Genomic DNA, 16958 nt, shown 5'->3' with positions numbered 1-16958 from the left:
TGGGGGAGGGACGGGGGCTGGTTGGGGTGGCTTAGCAGATCCGGAGGGACAGGGCCATCTGTCCTTGTGTCCCCAACTCCCCTTTCCTGGGCCCCCCTCCCCCGGTCCTCCCCCTCCCCCCACGACCTTCTGTACGGATTTGCTCTCCGGAAGGAATTCTGGTTTCGCGTGATCCTGCCTGCGTCCGTGTCTCTGATTCCGCCGGCGGCAAAAAAAAAAATTAATAATAATAATAATAAATAGCCTTGATCAGGGATGGCTGGCTGGCCTTGGCCTCTCGCTTCCTGGGTGGCCCTGACTGCAGGCGTGGGGCCAGACGGCAGGGACAGGAGGCACCAAGATGCTGGCGCAGACCGGAGATTCACAGCCCCGTGGCGCACACGCACCCACTGGGTTCCAAGCAGTGAATAGACACGCTTCCCCCACAGCTCATCTTGGGGGGCGCGGAGAGGTCCAGGATTGGCTGCTGCTTTCTTCCTCCTCCCGTGAGGGGGAGGCCGGGGTCAGAGCTGGGCCTGCAGGAACATGGGGGAGGCCGGCGGGGGGCTGAGGCTGGGGCCCTGCTGGAGACACAAGGTGCAGCCTTCCAATCCAGAGAAGTCAACAGCCAAGAGGCCAAAGAGCACGAAGAGCAGCATGGCCACCGCCCACTCGCAGGCAGCGGAGGCAGAGCGCAGCGGCCAGCTGTGGAGGATGACCACTTCACAGCAGCGTCAAGGGCACACCGCCAAAGGAAGGATCTGGGAGCCCAGCCGGATGGCTGTGTGACCACGGGCAGGCTGAGGCCGCCTCTAGGTACCCTCTCGTGACATGCCCACCCTGCCCTGGCTGGGATGACCCCTTTGGCTGGCCACTGTCCTTGGTGGCTCCTGGACACTCTCAAAGGGCTGCCCTCCGATCCCCGTCTCTATCTCAAGCTGTTTCCCAAATGTTTTCCCTTTGGCACTCCCAGTATCCCAGAACAAGGTTCTCATCTTCCCCTTGGCCTGTCCTGACCCCGCGAAGGCTCCGACATCGCCCCACTGACCCGGCCATAGCTGCCACTGCTTCCAACTCCAAATATGCAGAGTTTCCTCAAGACACCCCCACCCCACCCGCCAGCCTCAGGCTGTGTTTGCAGCTTGCTCCTGCTCACTCCCAAACAGAATCTCATCTTCCCCCTAAAATCTTCCTCTTTCTGGGTGCCCCCACCTCTGTGACAACTCATGCCCCCATGCGGACCCTGGGGAATCCTCCTCGCCCCCTCCCTCCTCCTCATCCCCCAAGGCCAGCTGGTCACCCCAAGTCTTGTCCCAGCGGCCTTGCCCATCTCTTTCTGGCCTCTCATCTCTCTCTCCTGGTCTGCCCTGTCCCTTCTCTGGCTCCCCAGTTCTGGCTCCTTAAAGCCTTTCTCTACCCCGCCAGCCCCTGCATCCTCCAAGCTCTTGCGGAGCAGAGAGCCTCTGTTTTCACCAAGCTAGCTCCTCTCCTAGATCAGATTAGACATTATTTCATTTATTCAAGGATTTCTGGATAGTGAATCAGGCCACCACCACCCCGGCCCCGTGGATCTTAAAGGAAAGGAGAGATGTGAGCTCCCAAGCACAAGGTGCTTGCCCCAGAACTGATCCTCCCCTGCTCACAACCTATCCATGGCTCCCTATTGTCCCCCCAGGCAGAAGCCCAAGGCTTTAACCCCTCACCTTAGTGCTGCAGAGCCTCATCTCTTGCCCCAAGCTGGTTTTTCCACCCTCTTCCACACCTGCAGTGTTCTCCACCCTCCCAACCAAGGCCAAAAGCAGCTGGTTCTGCAAGACCAGCTCAGGATCTGCCAGGTCTCAGACCCATCTTTGCAGATGTCCAGCCCTTATCACACTCAGCTGGCCATCTTTATGATCCCACCTCCCTTCCCCTCTCCCACAGCCAACGGATATCTGAGCCACAGAATGAGGACCCTGCAGCCAAACTGATTATCAGCCGCTGGATCTCATCACTATCAGGCCCTTGGCAGAGGCGATATGCTGGTTATACAGCTGGAGTAGCTCAAGGCTGAGCTGAGGGGCCAGCCCTTCCCGTCTATTTCATGGGATTCGGTCTGCTGCTCGGGGGAAATGGGATCGCCATCTCCATTTTGCTGGGAAAATTCCAAATAAATGGATCCACTTAATGCAACCAGCACAGGACCTCAGCTCGTTTCCCCCCAGCTTCTTCTGAATGCCAAGTGACCTGTCGGCCCCGCTTCCGACCTCCCCACAAAGGATGGTGGTCCCCAAGCCTGAGTTTGCAGGCCCCCGTCTCTCAGAGCACTCTATCAGTAATAATCCTTATTATGATGAAAGCAACTCCATTTTACAGATAGGGAAACTGAGGCTCAGAGAGTGACGTGACTCACCCAGAGGTGTGTCGGGCTAGTGGAAAGAGTCTGGGTTCTGGGGCGACTCAGAAGTTGGTTGGAATCGAAGCTCCACCCAGTGGTGTGCTGGTAAATGTTTAACAACCAGCTCTGATCTGTAGCATTGGCCAATGTCCATGGTGTATCCATGCCAATGTCCACTCCCAGCATGGCCATCACAAGCTACTAACGTGACATCACCCAACATGCAGGTGGGAAGAGAGACACAGACTTCTCTTGAGAGCCCACACCAGCTGCCTGCAGACCACCACCAGCTCCGCCATCGAACTTCACGATGGGTCTTGGCCAAGAGACGTTCCCTGTCTGAACCTCATTTCCAGTCTTAGCCAGCACGATGACTGGCACAGAGCGGATGCCCCAAACGCACCGCTGTCATTGGTTGATCATTCTCCCAATATTTATTGGTCACTCACTACGTCCTGGGCACTGATCCAAGCACCTCACAGCTACCATCTCTTTCATTTCTTACAACTCTGGGATCCCCCTGTCATCGGCATCTGATAGATGAGGAAACTTTAGGCAAGTTAAGAAACCAGCGGCGCTTCCCCCAGCTAGCGTGTGGAGGAGGTGGGATTCCAATCCACGCAGGGTGACCCCAGAGCCAGCACTCTCTGCGCCATAATCCCATCATCGCGCCGCAGAGACTGGGGCCGAGAAAGGAAGAGGTATCTGCAACAGCACACAGCAGACCCTCCCCAGTGACGAACCGCCCCCGGCCCCCGGCCCCGGCCCCGGCCCCGGCCCCGGGAAGGATACTGGCCACTATGAGGATGGTGCAGACGCTGCAGAGGCCCAGACGCAGTGGCCCGATCCAGGGAGCCCCGGGCTGGGGCAGGCTCTTCATTCGCCAGAAGACAAGGAGCTGGAGCCAGAAGTAGAGGTTGCCCACGAAGAAGGCGAAGAAGGCCCCTGTCAGGTGCGTGGGCAGCTGGTTCTTTTGCTGGGAGGAGGAGAGAGGAGAGTTGAGGGGAAGACCTGTGGGCGGGCAATGGCCACGATGGGGGCACGGGTCCTCGACCAACCCAACAGACTCTGATTGAAGGTGGCCATAGCTGGTGATCAGCTTATTGACGAGGTGCATTGGCTTCTGTCAGCTCCCCCAGGGCGGGATTTAAATCTGTTATTCACTGCGGGGGTGGGGGGCTCAGTCCCTAAAGACAGTGCCTGCCGCATAGTAGACGCTCAGTAAATACTAGCAGAATAAATCTTGTTAATAAATGTAAATCTTCTATTCTCAACTGCCATGCAGGAGAGCAGCTATTGCCACCAAGAGGGTAAAAATTGGTTTTTGAAGGGCGAACAATTCTTACATAATACAATGGTTTGTGGCTTTCAGACATATAGTATATATTATGTTAAATTTTTTAAATGTTAAAAATATCTTGGGCCGGCCCGTGGCTTAGTGGTTAAGTGCGTACGCTCAGCTACTGGCGGCCCGGGTTCGGATCCGGGGCACGCACCCACGCACCGCTTCTCTGGCCATGCTGAGGCCGCGTCCCACATACAGCAACTAGAAGGATCTGCAACTATGACATACAACTATCTACTGGGGCTTTGGGGACAAAAAAGGAGGAGGATTGGCAATAGATGTTAGCTCAGAGCTGGTATTCCTCAGCAAAAAGAGGAGGATTAGCATAGATGTTAGCTCAGGGCTATCTTCCTTACAAAAAAAAAAAAAAATTTCTTGGAGGGGAAGGAATGATTAGGAGAAAATGTCTAAATAAGGCTCCTTAGGGGAGCGATATAATGAAGAAAAAGAAAAGTTGAGGAACACGGAAATAAATGAATGAGTAAATGAACTGCTGTGCAAATGGGATGGGGAATTTTTTAAAAGAATAAAATTATAACAAAATAAATCAATAAGATTTCTCCTATTGCCTGTCCATTTGTTTATTCTGCAGATATCTACTGAACCTCGTGGTTAGGAATTGTGGGTTCGAAGGGCCGGCCGGTGGTGCAAGCAGTTAAGTGTGCGCGCTCCACTGCGGCGGCCTGGGGTTCACCGGTTCAGATCCCGGGTGCGCACTGAGGCACCACTTGTCAAGCCATGCTGTGGTGGCGTCCCATATAAAGTGGAGGAAGATGGGCAAGGATGTAGCCCAGGGCCCGTCTTCCTCAGCAAAAAGAGGAGGATGGGCAGATGTGTTAGCTCGGGACCAATCTTCCTCACCAAAAAAAAAAAAAAAAAAAATAGAATGTGGGTTCGAGAGTCTATGAATCTTGGGTTCATTTCTGACCACCACGGACCAGCTGATAAAAAAATCTCTCTAGATCCACCTAGAGTTCTTGTGGAGATGGATGAAAATCATGTAGGCAATGTAAAGTCTGGGGTCTCGTACTGAGTGGATGCTCAATCAATGGGGCAAACACTAAGAATGAGTGAATCTGAGTAATTTCATCATTAAAGGGGGTGGAGGATGGCAGCAAATTACCTCAACCTCCTCCAGTTGGAATAGTTATAAAGAGCTTCCTACGCAGGGCTCCGTTGAGAAGAACCCAATGCCCTCCACGGCCCGAGAGCCACAAGAGAAATACAAGTCCCAGAATACCGTGCGGGGACGAGCCCCTGAAACCAGAAGCTTGTGGCCCCAGGGGATGCTGGGAGTTGTAGTCCCAGACTCTGCCTGGCCACCTGGCCTGGCCTCCACGAGCCATCTCACCTGGAAATTTCCCACCACGGAGGTGCCCAGGGCACAGAGGATCCCCGACCACAGGATCAGCTGGTTAAGCCACTTTGCGACCCCCCAGTCCCGGAGCTGGTGGTAACGGAGAATGCAGATCCAGGCGGCTGGGAGGAGAGAGAAGTGGGCAGGAGACCCGGGCCCCGCACCCCTGGGTTGTGGGAGGGTGATGGGGTGGGGAGAGACTGGGGGTCCAGGGGTGGGGGCCAAGCTCCCGGGTCTGGGGGAGGAGGAGGCTGGGGGCCTGGACTCCTGGGTCTGATGCGGCGCTGGGAGGGGCTCGCACTGATCGGAAAGTGCTAAGGAGTATTTACCCATAGCAGCTCCCACGTTGAGCACCTGGCTGAAGATGCAGCTCTGAGGCGGGTAAGATCCACAGAGACTGGGGAAGGTAAAGATCATCCTGTGGCTCCTCAGAGCCAGGGCCTCCCGTTTCCTCCCTCCCGCCTCCCCACCCCCAGCGCCATAACTACCTGATATAGGGGAAGCCTTCGGTGAGGTTCACAGTCTTATTGGCCACTGAAAGTGCAAAACTGAAGTGGGGGAGACATCAAACGAGTAGAGGGCTTTCAGCGACAACTTTTCTTTCTGTTACTCACAGAAACCAGGACTTCTAGCTCCCTCTCCCTCAGATCTGGGAGTCCAGACCCCCAGCTCCCTCCTCCCTCAGACCCAGGAGACCAGACCCCCAGCCCCTCCTCCCTCAGACCCAGGAGTCCAGACCCCCAGCCCCTCCTCCCTCAGACCCCCGGGGTCCAGGCCCCAGCCCCTCCTTCCTGGGACCCAGGCATCCATCCTGCCTCTACCACTCACACAGTCCAGACGCCAGAGACAGCCCAGAAGGCCAGGAAGGCAGGCAGCAGGGACAGGTAGCCCCACATGCCTAGCTCTGCAGGGGAAAGAGAGGGGCAGGGTCTGGGGCCACGAATCAATCAATCAATCTCTCTCTCTCAGGTGACGAAGCAACTTAAGGGTCCAGGTGTATCAGATCACGGCCTCTGAGCCCCCATTGGCTCCCAGGCGGAAGCAATGGGCAGGCCTGGTCTGATGGGCCAGCTCAGCCCGGGGCACTTTCCCTACCCTTCTCAGCCCGGGGCACTTTCCCTGTCTTTCAACAGTCCTTCAATCCTGATCTCCCAGGTTCTCCTAGCTGCCTGCCCTGCATCCAGCTTCTGAGTGTCTCTCAGCTCCTCCCTCCACTGCCAGCCTCTGGGCTCCCCCAGGGGACTCACCTGTCCAGGCTCCCCCGGCTCTCTCAGTCCTGGGACTGGGGCTGCGTGAGAGGCTCCAGGGAAGACTGGCCGGGATGTGGGGTGGGGCTCCGCGGGCGTCGACACGCTCCAGCAGAGCCAAAGTCCACGCTGGAGCGCCTGCAGGACACTTTCAGGCCAAGAGTCTGACTGCCACTTTCTCCAGGACCTCACACCCAAACCATCACTTCCGGTCTCCTCAGAACCTAACCTAGCACCTTAGCTTCGGGGGCCCCCAACTTCCTCCAGCTTTATAAGTCCAGCCTCCAAACTGCCAGCTCTCATCCTTCCCAGGACCCAGAAATCAGAGACTCCAGCTCTCTACACCCCTCCCCCTTGGGGACCCGGGAATCCAGGCCCCCAGTCCCTTCTAGAACACGTGCATTCCTTTCTAGCCCCTGGGGGCCAATCCCCCAGCTCTTACCTCCTTAGGACGGAGAACCCAGCCCCGCAGTCAGCCTCCTTTCTGGGCACAGTTTCTGTCCTTCAGCTGCTGGGTGTGGGGCCCGGTGACCCCGCCTCCTCCCCCCACTTGCCTTCCCCTCTCCTTTCCTGTCGACCAGCCCAGCGGAGTTTCCCCCGCCGGCAGGCAGGCGTGGGTGTGGAGGGAGACCTTGGTGATGACATCTCCATGCAAAAAGCCTCCCCTATAAGAGGCTGCTTCCTCTCCCCTGAACATTTTCTTTTCTTCCACAGAGCAGCCCGCAACTTTCTGGCTTCCTCCTCTCTTGAGACTCAGGTGTTTGGCCCCAGCCTCCTCCTTCTGCTTCCCCAGGACCCAGGATTCCAGGCCCCCAGTCTCCCCTCCCCTAGCCCCTGACAACTACTGATCTGCTTCCTGTCTCTATGGATTTGTCTATTCTGGAAATTTCATATAAATGGAATCATACACTTTGTGGCCTTTTGAGTCTGGCTTCTTTCACTGAGCATCATGTTTTTGAGGTTCATCCATGTTGTAGCATGCATCAGGGTTTCATTCTTTTTAATGGCTGAGTAATATTCCATCAGTCCCACCTCTTGGGACTCCAGAGTTGAGGCCCAGTTTTCTTTTCCTATGTGCTGCAGGATTTACAGCAACTAGGACTTTAGATCTCCCAGCTTCCTTAAGAGTAAAGATGAGAAAGTGGGAGAGAAAGAGACAGACACTAGAACATTCCTTGAGTCAGAGGCCCAGAGATCAATCAAGAATGAGATCTCACCGCTGCCCTCAATGGGTTCCCAGGCTGGCGGGCAGACACACGGGAGTCTGACGATTCAAATACAAGGTGTTATAAAGAAGGGAGCACAGGGGATGATGGCCTCAGAAGAGGAAGTGGCTAACTAGCAATGGTGGCCAGTGTGTTTTGTTGTGGGGGAAGGTCAGGCAAATCTCATGAGCTACTTAGAAAGAGGATGTGTGTGAGTGTGCAAGCTGCAGGAAGGCTTTCTCAGTAGAGTCCAGGTAGTCTCTGAGGGTCGAGCGCCTTATCTGCTGGGCTTCAGAGTGCAGAACCCAAAGCTCTTGATTGCCGTAAAGGGCTTGGATGTTATCCTGAGGGTAGCAGGGAGCCATGGAATGTTCTTGAGCAGGAGCTGACACTGATGATGTGTAGACAGGAAAGAGACGTAATGATAATAACCATTGACACATCTTTAGTGCCAGGCCCCGAGTTCTCCACATGGCATGTCATTAATTCTCATGATAGCCCTGAGGTGTCATTGGCATCTTTATGGACCAGATTCCCCAATCCTCGTGGCAGTAAAATTCCTGATTTCTTGACTCACCTCTGTATGCCTCACACACACACATTCACACACACAGCCCAGTGACCCTGAGGAAAAAACATCTGGAGTAATTCCAAACTTCACACATCTAGGAGACTGTGTTCCCCAAGATCTAGAGCTTTCGACTCGGCAAGATTTGGGTTTGAATCGCATCTCTGCAACTTAAGAGCTCTGAGCCTGTACGAATGTCCTGTGGCTGCTGTAACAAAGTACCACAAACTAAGTGGCTTAATCCAAATTTATTAGCTTCTGCTTCTGGAGGTCAGAAGTCCAAAATGCGTCTTATGGGCTGAAGTCAAGGTGCTGGGATGGCTGGCTCCTTCTGGAGGCTGCAGGGAAAAATCTGTTCCCTTGCATTTCCAGCTTCTACAGGCTTCTGCATTCCTTGGCTCGTGGCCCCGTCCTCCGTCTGCAGAGTGCCTCACTCCAACTCTGCTTCTGTCGTCACACCCCCTTCTCTGACTGTGATGGTGTCCCCCTCTGTCACTTGTAAGGACCCTATGATTACGTTGGGCTCGCCCAGATAATCCAGGATCATCTCCCCATCTCAAGAGCCTTAATTTAATCACATCCACAAAGTCCCTTTTGCCTTGTACGATGCCATCATCACAGGTCCTGGAGATTAGGACGGGGACATCTTTGGAGGGCCATTATTCTGCCCCCCACAGTGCCCTGGGGCAGGGGGCTTCAGGTTCTTCAGTCCGTAAAATGGGGGGTCCAGTCTCTGGAACCAGACTGCCTGGGTTTGCATCACCTCCTGCTGATGGTATGACGTGTGGCAAGGAGCTTCCTCCCTCTGCTCCTCAGTTTCCTCATCTGTGCAATGGGAACAGTGAAAGGAGCTCCCACAGAAGGCCGTAGTGTGGACTCAATGAGCCAGTCTGTGTAAAGTGCTCGGAGCAGCGTCTGCACGTGCGTGTTTGTAAGAGGTGCTGTTGTGGGCACTGTCTTTATCTGGGGGTTTGTGGTAAGAATCAAGTGGGAGAAAAAAGCACCGTTCAACTTTGACATGTGCTGGGCCCGCGGGTATTGCTCAATATGGGACTGTTTCTTTCCAGGGGGTGTAGTTTCGCTGCTGGTGGCAGGAAGGGGGTCAGAGCCCCTGGTTTTGGTTTTGATTTTGGTTTCTTGCCAGTCAGCACATATTGACTGAGGACCCCCTGTGTGCCAGGCACTGTTCTAGACACTGGAGATACAGCAGCAAACAAGCAGACAAAAACAGCCCTGGTGAAACTCCCCTGCCCCTGCCCCTGGCCCCAAATGCCTCTCCTCCCCGTCCCCTCCTCCCCGTCCCCTCCTCTTGGTTTCAGTGGCTGCTATTTCAGCCGGTGGGTCAGCATCTTCCTCCTGAATTCTTCCTTTCTTCATTCATTCAGTAAACATTTCCCCGAGGTCCCTGGCTTCCCAGGCCTGAATCCGACCCAGCCCCTGTCCTCAAGGGGCTCCCTGTGTGCAGGTGACATGTGCCCTAGTGGACGTCACACAGGGCCATGAAGGAGCCCAGGGGAGATAGGGCTGGAGGCTACCTGCTGCTCACTCTGCCGGTAACCGTGTGTCCCCCATCTCACCTCAAACCTGGCTGTGTCTGTCTGATTCCCATGTTTCTCTCAAAAGGAAATAAAGATGCTAACCCCCAGGTGACCCTAGACAAGGCTTTTCCCTGCTCTGGGCCTCAGTACCCACCTCCATGCCTTGGCACAAAGGCTAGGCTTACTGGTGGCCCCTTGCTGGCTGTGTGACATCCTCAGGACGTCCCTGAGAGGACCAGGGGAGGGGAGGTTCAAGCCTGGTGGGCTAATTTCAGTTTGGGAATTGGGCTCCTCCCACTGTCCACTCGCAGGTTGGGGGCCCAGAGTCTTCTGGATCCTTCCAGAAACTGGGGCTGACAGCTGGCTCAGCCAAGGGGAAGCGGCTGTGGTCTTCCTCTGGGTGAGATGATACTGCACTTTCATGTTTAGAAAATCGCTTCTGATTGGTGGGGACCATTTTTCCCAGAGAGGGGAACCTGCCCAGGCCGGGGATGCAGGCGTCTCTATTTTCTGGTCTGTAAAAGCAAGGATCATAATGGTGCCTCCCTCACGCAGTTGCAGGGGTTCAAGAGTGAGTCCATGCAAGGACTTAAAACAGTGCCTGACTGGGCCGGCTCCGTGGCTTAGCGGTTAAGTGCGCGCGCTCCGCTGCTCGTGGCCCGGGTTCGGATCCCAGGCGCGCACCGACGCACCGCTTCTCCGGCCGTGCTGAGGCCGCATCCCACATACAGCAACTAGAAGGATGTGCAGCTATGACATACAACTATCTACTGGGGCTTTGGGGGAAAAAAATAAATAAAGTTAAAAAAAAAATTAAAAAAAAAAAAACAAAAAAAACAGTGCCTGGCACGTAGTAAATGCTATATAAAGTTAGATATTAACTTTGTTGGGTCCTCCGGGTTACGTTCGGTGTTTCTGTGGAGCATCCTGTAGCCCTGTAGAAGTTGCACTGCTTTGTAGAGTAGATAGCTGGGGCTCCGAGAAAGAGTCTTGCTGGGTCGTTAGGTCCTCCCAGAAGAAAATGCTGCAATGGCGTTAGCAATGCTGGGGATTTATTGGAGGGTGATGCCAGTAAAGATAAAGGGGAGAGGGAGCAGAAATAGGCAGGGAGGTCGGTCTGCCCCGTGGGAAAGGAGACGGGGAAGGAAGGCGTGGGTTGGAAGAGCTTCAGACTGTGAAGCTCTGAGAAACCCCAGCCAGCCCCACTGGGGAGATGAAGTGCAAAGATTTCCCGTCAACAAATCCATAGAAACAGAATGTTCGTAGGTGGTTGCCAGGGGCTGGAGGGAGGGGCGAAGGGCGAGTGATTGCTTAATCACGTCTTTGAGGGCTGATGAAAATGTTTTGGAACTAGATAGAGGTGATAGTTGCACAATAGTGTGATTGCACTAAATGCCACTGAATTATACACCTTAAAATGGTTAAAGTGGTGAATTTTGTGTTATGTGAATTTTATCTCAATTAAGAAAAAAAAAAAAGATTGCCATGAGAGGAGTGGGTGGAAATGGCCAGGCTCTAGTAGCCACCCCCCATGCTTAGTCATTGGTGGGCGGCTGCCCGAAAAGAATGTGACCTCAATCCCCAAAAAATATTAGTTGCAGGTACTGCAGCTATGGGCTGTTGGCCAAATGCATTCCTCACCGTCGATCAAGTTCTTTCTTGAAGGGTGAGCCACCTTGGCTACCATACTTGCCCAATGTCACTCAGCTACTGAGTGGAGGAGCTGGGGTCAGAACCCAGGTCTGTCAGATTCTAAAATGTGTTTTTTTCCAACATGCCATGCTACCTCCTCAAATCCCCATCCACATATCCACTCATCCAACCTTCCACCCAACCCATCCATTCATCTGTGCATATGTTCCTGCCTTTGTGCATTTATCCAACTAGTTATTTATCCACCCATCCACCCACCTGCCTATCTATCCAGTCATCATTTGTTCTTATGTTCTTCCAGCCCTCAAAGTTCCATCCATCCATTCAACTATCCATTCATCCACCCATATGTTCTTTCATTCTTTAATCTGTTCTATCAATCCCCTCTTCCCATTTGCCCTACAATCCATCCTTCTATTCAACCATCCACTTTCCCACTGATCCAATCCACTTAATCAACCGTCTGTATTAGCTTCCTGTGGCTGCTGTAAAAAAAATTCCCACAAATCTGGTGACTTAAAACAACAAAAATTTGTTCCCTTAAGGTTCTGGTGGCCAGGATTTCGACATCAGTTTCACCTGTCGGCAGGGCTGTGCTCCCTCAGAGGGATCCGTTCCTTGCTTCTTCCAGCTTCTGGTGGCTGCCAGCGTTCCTTGGCTGCTGGCATTCTGTGGCTTACAGCTGCCAGCATTCCTCCAATCTCTCCTCCTTCTCCTTTGTGCAGGTCTCTGTGTCTAATTGCCTTCTGCCTCTCTCTTATAAAGTACATGTGATGGCATTTAGAGCTCACTGGGACAATCCAGGATAAGGTCCTGCTCTCAATTAAGGTCCTTTACCTTAATCATGTCTTTTGCCATATAAAGTAATATTCACAGGTTCCAGGGATTAGAAAGTATGTATATCTTTGGGGGTCATTTGTCTACCATACCATCCATCCAACTACACACGAGCAAACACATACACACGCACTTCTCTCTCTCAGTCCCTCTCTCTCTCTCCACCCATCCATCCATCCATCCATCCATCCATCCATCCAACCATCCAAGTTCTGGGAGCTAAGAACGCACAGTTGAGCCCTCAAGAGGTTTCAACCTCTGGAGGAAGCAAAGCTATAAGGAGACAGGGACAATGGCCATGTGGCTGAGATTGGTTACATTGAGCAAATATGTAAATCTACTGAGCTGGCCATCTCTGCTACCTGCCACCTCTGTGTTCCCACCCCTTACTACCTCCACACTGGGAAAAGAAAGGAAGATGGGAAGAGAATGGCCCGAACATTTTTCATTCTCCTTAAATCTTCCATCCCACTCTCTCCCTTCTCACTTCCAATCCATGAACATAGCATATATCTCCTCATTCATTTTGATCTTCTTTAAGGTCTCTCAATAAGGTTTTACAGATTTTCTGTGAAGAGGTCTTGCACATCTTTTGTTAAATTTATTCCTTGGTGCTGGATATTTATAAATGCTATTGGAAGCCGTATTTGTTTAAATTTTTATTTTAGAAATGTGTTGATGGGGGCCGGCCCGGTGGCACAAGTGGTTGAGTGCGTGCACTCCGCTGCGGCAGCTCGGGGTTCACCGGTTCGGATTCCGGGCGCACACCAACGCAGTGCTTGTCAGGCCATGCTGTGGCGGCATCCCATATAAAGTGGAGGAAGATGGGCACGGATGTTAGCCCAGGGCCAGTCTTCCTCAGCAAAAAGAGGAGGATTGGCAGATGTTAGCTCAGGGCTGATCTTCCTCATACACACACACACAAAAGTGTGTTGATGATTAAAGAGAAAATGGTCAACGTAGTGGACCTGAGTTGGCTATTATGCTTGCGAGGTTGGCCTTTTGTTGGTGTCCTGGGACTTGGCTGTCCAAGTGTTCTGAGTGGCTCACTGTGCCTGGATTGTTTGTGCAGACTGTGTGGTTTATGCTGAATGCCTGCTTTCCTTCTGAGAATCTGGAATTTTGGTATGTGCTAGGCAGACAGTGCCTACGTGATTGGTCACCAATAAAAGCCTTGGGCGCTGAGTCTCCAGTGGGCCCCCTTGGACAAAAATATCACGCACATGTTGCGTTCTTAGCTCCCAGAACTTGGATGGATGGATGGATGGATGGGTGGGTGGAGAGAGAGAGAAGTGCGCGTGTATGTGTTTGCGCATGTGTAGTTGAATGGATGGTATGGTAGACAAATGACCCCCAACCTGGAAGCATTTTTGCTTCTGGAGGAAGAATGAGCTCTGCGATCCTCATGGGAGGGAGAAAGCATGAGGAAACCCGCACATGATTCTTCCAGACTCCACCTGTGACTTTTCCCCTTATGATCCCACATCACTGTCATAAAGCTTAGTCATGAGTCCAACTCTATGCTGAGTCCCATAAGTCCTAGTGAATTTCCAAACATGAGGTCGTCTTGGGGACCCCCGACACACAGGTAAATAGAAATGCAATTGATGTTCGTATATTGATTTTGTATCCAGCAACCTTGCTAAATTCTCTCTTTAATTCTGATATTTTATCAGGAGCTTCTTTTGGATCTTCTAGGTACATAATCACATCTGTGACTAATGACGGTTTTGTTTCTTGCTTTTCAATTCTTACACCTTTCATTTCTTTTTCTTGCCTTACGACACTGGCTGTTTTCAGGACAGTGCTGAGTGCAGTGTAAGGGGGCGTTCTTGTCTTGCTCCTGACTTGAAAGAAAAAGTTTCAGTGTTTCACCATTCAATATGAATTTGCTCTAGATTTTTTTTTTTTAAAGATTTTATTTATTCAGTTTTTTCCCCCCAAAGCCCCAGTAGATACTTGCATGTCATAGGTTCACATCCTTCTAGTTGCTGTACGTGGGACTCGGCCTCGTGTTGGAGGGAGAAGTGGTGCCTCGGGGCGCTCCCGGGATCCGAACCCGGGTCGCCAGCATCAGAGCGCGCGCACTTAACCGCCAAGCCACAGAGCCGGCCCTAGATTTTTTTTTATTGTGGTAAAATATACATAAGTGTTAGCTTTTAGCCACTTTTAAGTGTACAATTCAGTGGTATTAAGTACATTTACATTGTTGTGCAACCATCACGACCATCCACCTCCAGAACGTTTTCATCATCCCAAACAGAAACTTTATACCCATTAACCAATAACGCTCCATTTGCCCCTGCCCAAGCCCCTAGCAACCACCGTTCTACTTTCTGTCTCTACAGATTTGAGTATTGTAGGTACTTCATATAAGTGGAATCATATAATATTTGTCTTTTTTTTTTTTAATTTTGTTTATTTTTTCCCCCCAAAGCCCCAGTAGATAGTTGTATGTCATAGTTGCACATCCTTCTAGTTGCTGTATGTGGGACGCGGCCTCAGCATGGCCGGAGAAGCGGTGCGTCGGTGCGCGCCCGGGATCCGAACCCGGGCCGCCAGCAGTGGAGCGTGCACACTTAACCGCTAAGCCACGGGGCCGGCCCTAATATTTGTCTTTTTGTGTCTGGCTTCTTTCACTTAGGAAAACATTTTCAAGGTTCATCCATGTTGTAACATGTGTCAGCATTTCCTTGCCACGTTTTGTTTTTTTCATTTATCAGTTGATGGATTTTTGGGTTAGTTCCACCTTTTGGCTGTCATGAATAATGCTGTGATAAATATTCGTGTACAAGTTTTTGTGTGAACATATGTTTTTATTTCTCTTGGGTAGAGACCTAGGAGTAGAATTGCTGGGTCATATGGTAACATCTTGAGGAACTATCAGACTGTTTTCCACAGTGCCTGCACCATTTTATATCCCCACCAGCAGTGCACAAGTTCCAATTTCTCAACATCCTCAACAGGGCTTCGCATTATCTGCCTTTTTAGTTATAGCCATCCTAGTGGATGTGAAGTGGTATCTCATTGTGGTTTTGATTTGCATTTCCCTAATGACCAATGATGTTGAGCATCTTTTCATGTGCTTATTGGCCATTTGTATACCTTCTTTGGAGAAATGTCTGTTCAGATTCTTTGTCCATTTTTCTTTTTCTTTTTTTTTTTTTTTTGCTGAGGAAGATTAGCCCAGAGCCAACATCTGTTGCCAACCTTCCTCTCTTTTCTCTTGAGGAAGACTAGCCCTGAGCTAACATCTGAGACAGTCTTCCTCTATTTTATATGTGGGTCACCACGACAGCAGGGCTGACGAGCAGTGTATTTCCATACCCGGGACCCGAACCCACAAACCCGGGCCGCCGAAGTGGAGTGTGCTGCACTTAGCCACTAGGCCACGGGGCCAGCCACCTTTGTCCATTTTTTAATTGGGTTTTTTGTCTTTTTTAATATTGAGTTGTAAGTATTCTTTACACATTCTGGATTACAAATCCTTTATCAGATATGTGATTTGTGAGGATTTTCTCCCATTCCATGGGTAACAGAGCTCTTTTGAGGGCACTTTGTCTCCTTTGGGATCAGACTTCTTTAGTTGTTGTTATGCATTTAATCATTCAGTAAGTCTTTATCCAGTGCCACTGATGTGCTAGGCACTGCCCTTGACGTTGGAGACTCTGCCCTGAACAAAACAAGGGTCCCTGCCTTCCTAGGGCTTATGTTCCAACTGGGGAGAAGGACAAAGAACCAATGAACAGGGCCGGCCCCGTGGCTTAGCGGTTAAGTGCGTGCGCTCCGCTGCCGGCGGCCCGGGTTCGGATCCCGGGTGCGCACCGAGGCACCACTCCTCCAGCCATGCTGAGGCCGCATCCCACATACAGCAACTAGAAGGATGTGCAGCTATGACAGACAACTATGTACTGGGGCTTTGGGGGAAAAATAAATAAATAAAATCTTTAAAAAAAAAAAAAAAAAAAAAAGAACCAATGAACAGAGATATATGATGTCAGGTAGGGTAGGGTACAGTGCAATGCCAGCTTCATAGGCATGTGACCTGTGTAGTCACCCAGGGCTCCACCTTGGTTTAATGCTCTGCTGTCGCCATCTTGAATCTTAATAATTTTTGAACAGGGAGCTCTGCATTTTCTTTTTGCTCTGGGACCCACAAATTATTATGTAGCTTGACCCGAGACTATGAAGCAATACAGCAGAGTAAGGCGATGGCTCGGGTAGGTGGGGTCTTCCAGCCAGGGCGTGAGGGAAGGTCACCCTGAGGAGGTGACATTTGAGCAAAGACCAGAGGCTGGTGAGAGAGTGGGCGGGGCTTTCTCCGCAGAGAGACTGGCAGGGAAAGACCTTGAGAAGTGGAAAGTTTGGCTTCCAGCAAGAAGGCCAACGGGACTGTGACAGAGTGAGTGATGGGAGAACAGTTAATAAGTTAGGTCAGAGGAATAACGGGGGGACCATTGTAAGAACTTCAGATTTTCATGTAGGTGTAGATCAATTAACAATAGCTGCTTAAGACAACGATAAACGTTTATCATTTCCCACAGTTTCTATGGGTCAGGAATCCAGGAGTGGCTTAGCTGGACAGTTCTGGCTTGGGGTTGTTCCTGACTTGCAGTCAAGTTGTCGATCGATGGGAGCATAGTCCTCCGAAGGCTTGGCTGGTTTGGTTCCAGACAGCAGGATTGGTTCCAGGGTGGCTCACTCACCTGACTGTCAAACTGTTGGCAGGAAGCCTGAGTTCCTCTCCAGCTGTTGGCACAAGACCTCAGTTCCTTTCGGCGTGCACTTCTCCACAAGGTGGCTTTAATGACCTCTCGACATGGCTCTGAGTTCCCCCAGAGGAATGATCCCC

The 16958-nt window shown here is 51.6% G+C and overlaps 1 protein-coding gene across 1 annotated transcript; it reads right to left on the bottom strand.

The window, feature by feature from the left end:
- Window positions 1-105: 105 nt before the first annotated feature.
- Window positions 106-6489, bottom strand: TMEM150B (transmembrane protein 150B). Its single transcript, XM_004439195.3, has 7 exons — window positions 6306-6489; window positions 5887-5962; window positions 5547-5606; window positions 5388-5455; window positions 5053-5180; window positions 3149-3332; window positions 106-700 (listed from the first exon to the last, which is right to left on the bottom strand). The coding sequence occupies exons 2-7, from the start codon at window positions 5952-5954 to the stop codon at window positions 504-506; spliced, it is 705 nt and encodes a 234-aa protein (XP_004439252.1). The 5' UTR covers window positions 5955-5962; window positions 6306-6489; the 3' UTR covers window positions 106-503.
- Between the last annotated feature and the right edge of the window lie 10469 nt (window positions 6490-16958).

This window comes from Ceratotherium simum, chromosome 33, assembly GCF_057802395.1.
Source record: "Ceratotherium simum simum isolate JZ-2026a chromosome 33, ASM5780239v1, whole genome shotgun sequence".
NCBI lineage: Eukaryota > Metazoa > Chordata > Mammalia > Perissodactyla > Rhinocerotidae > Ceratotherium > Ceratotherium simum.
Note: the sequence above shows the minus strand (reverse complement) of the source record. Positions and strands in the feature narration are given on the sequence as shown.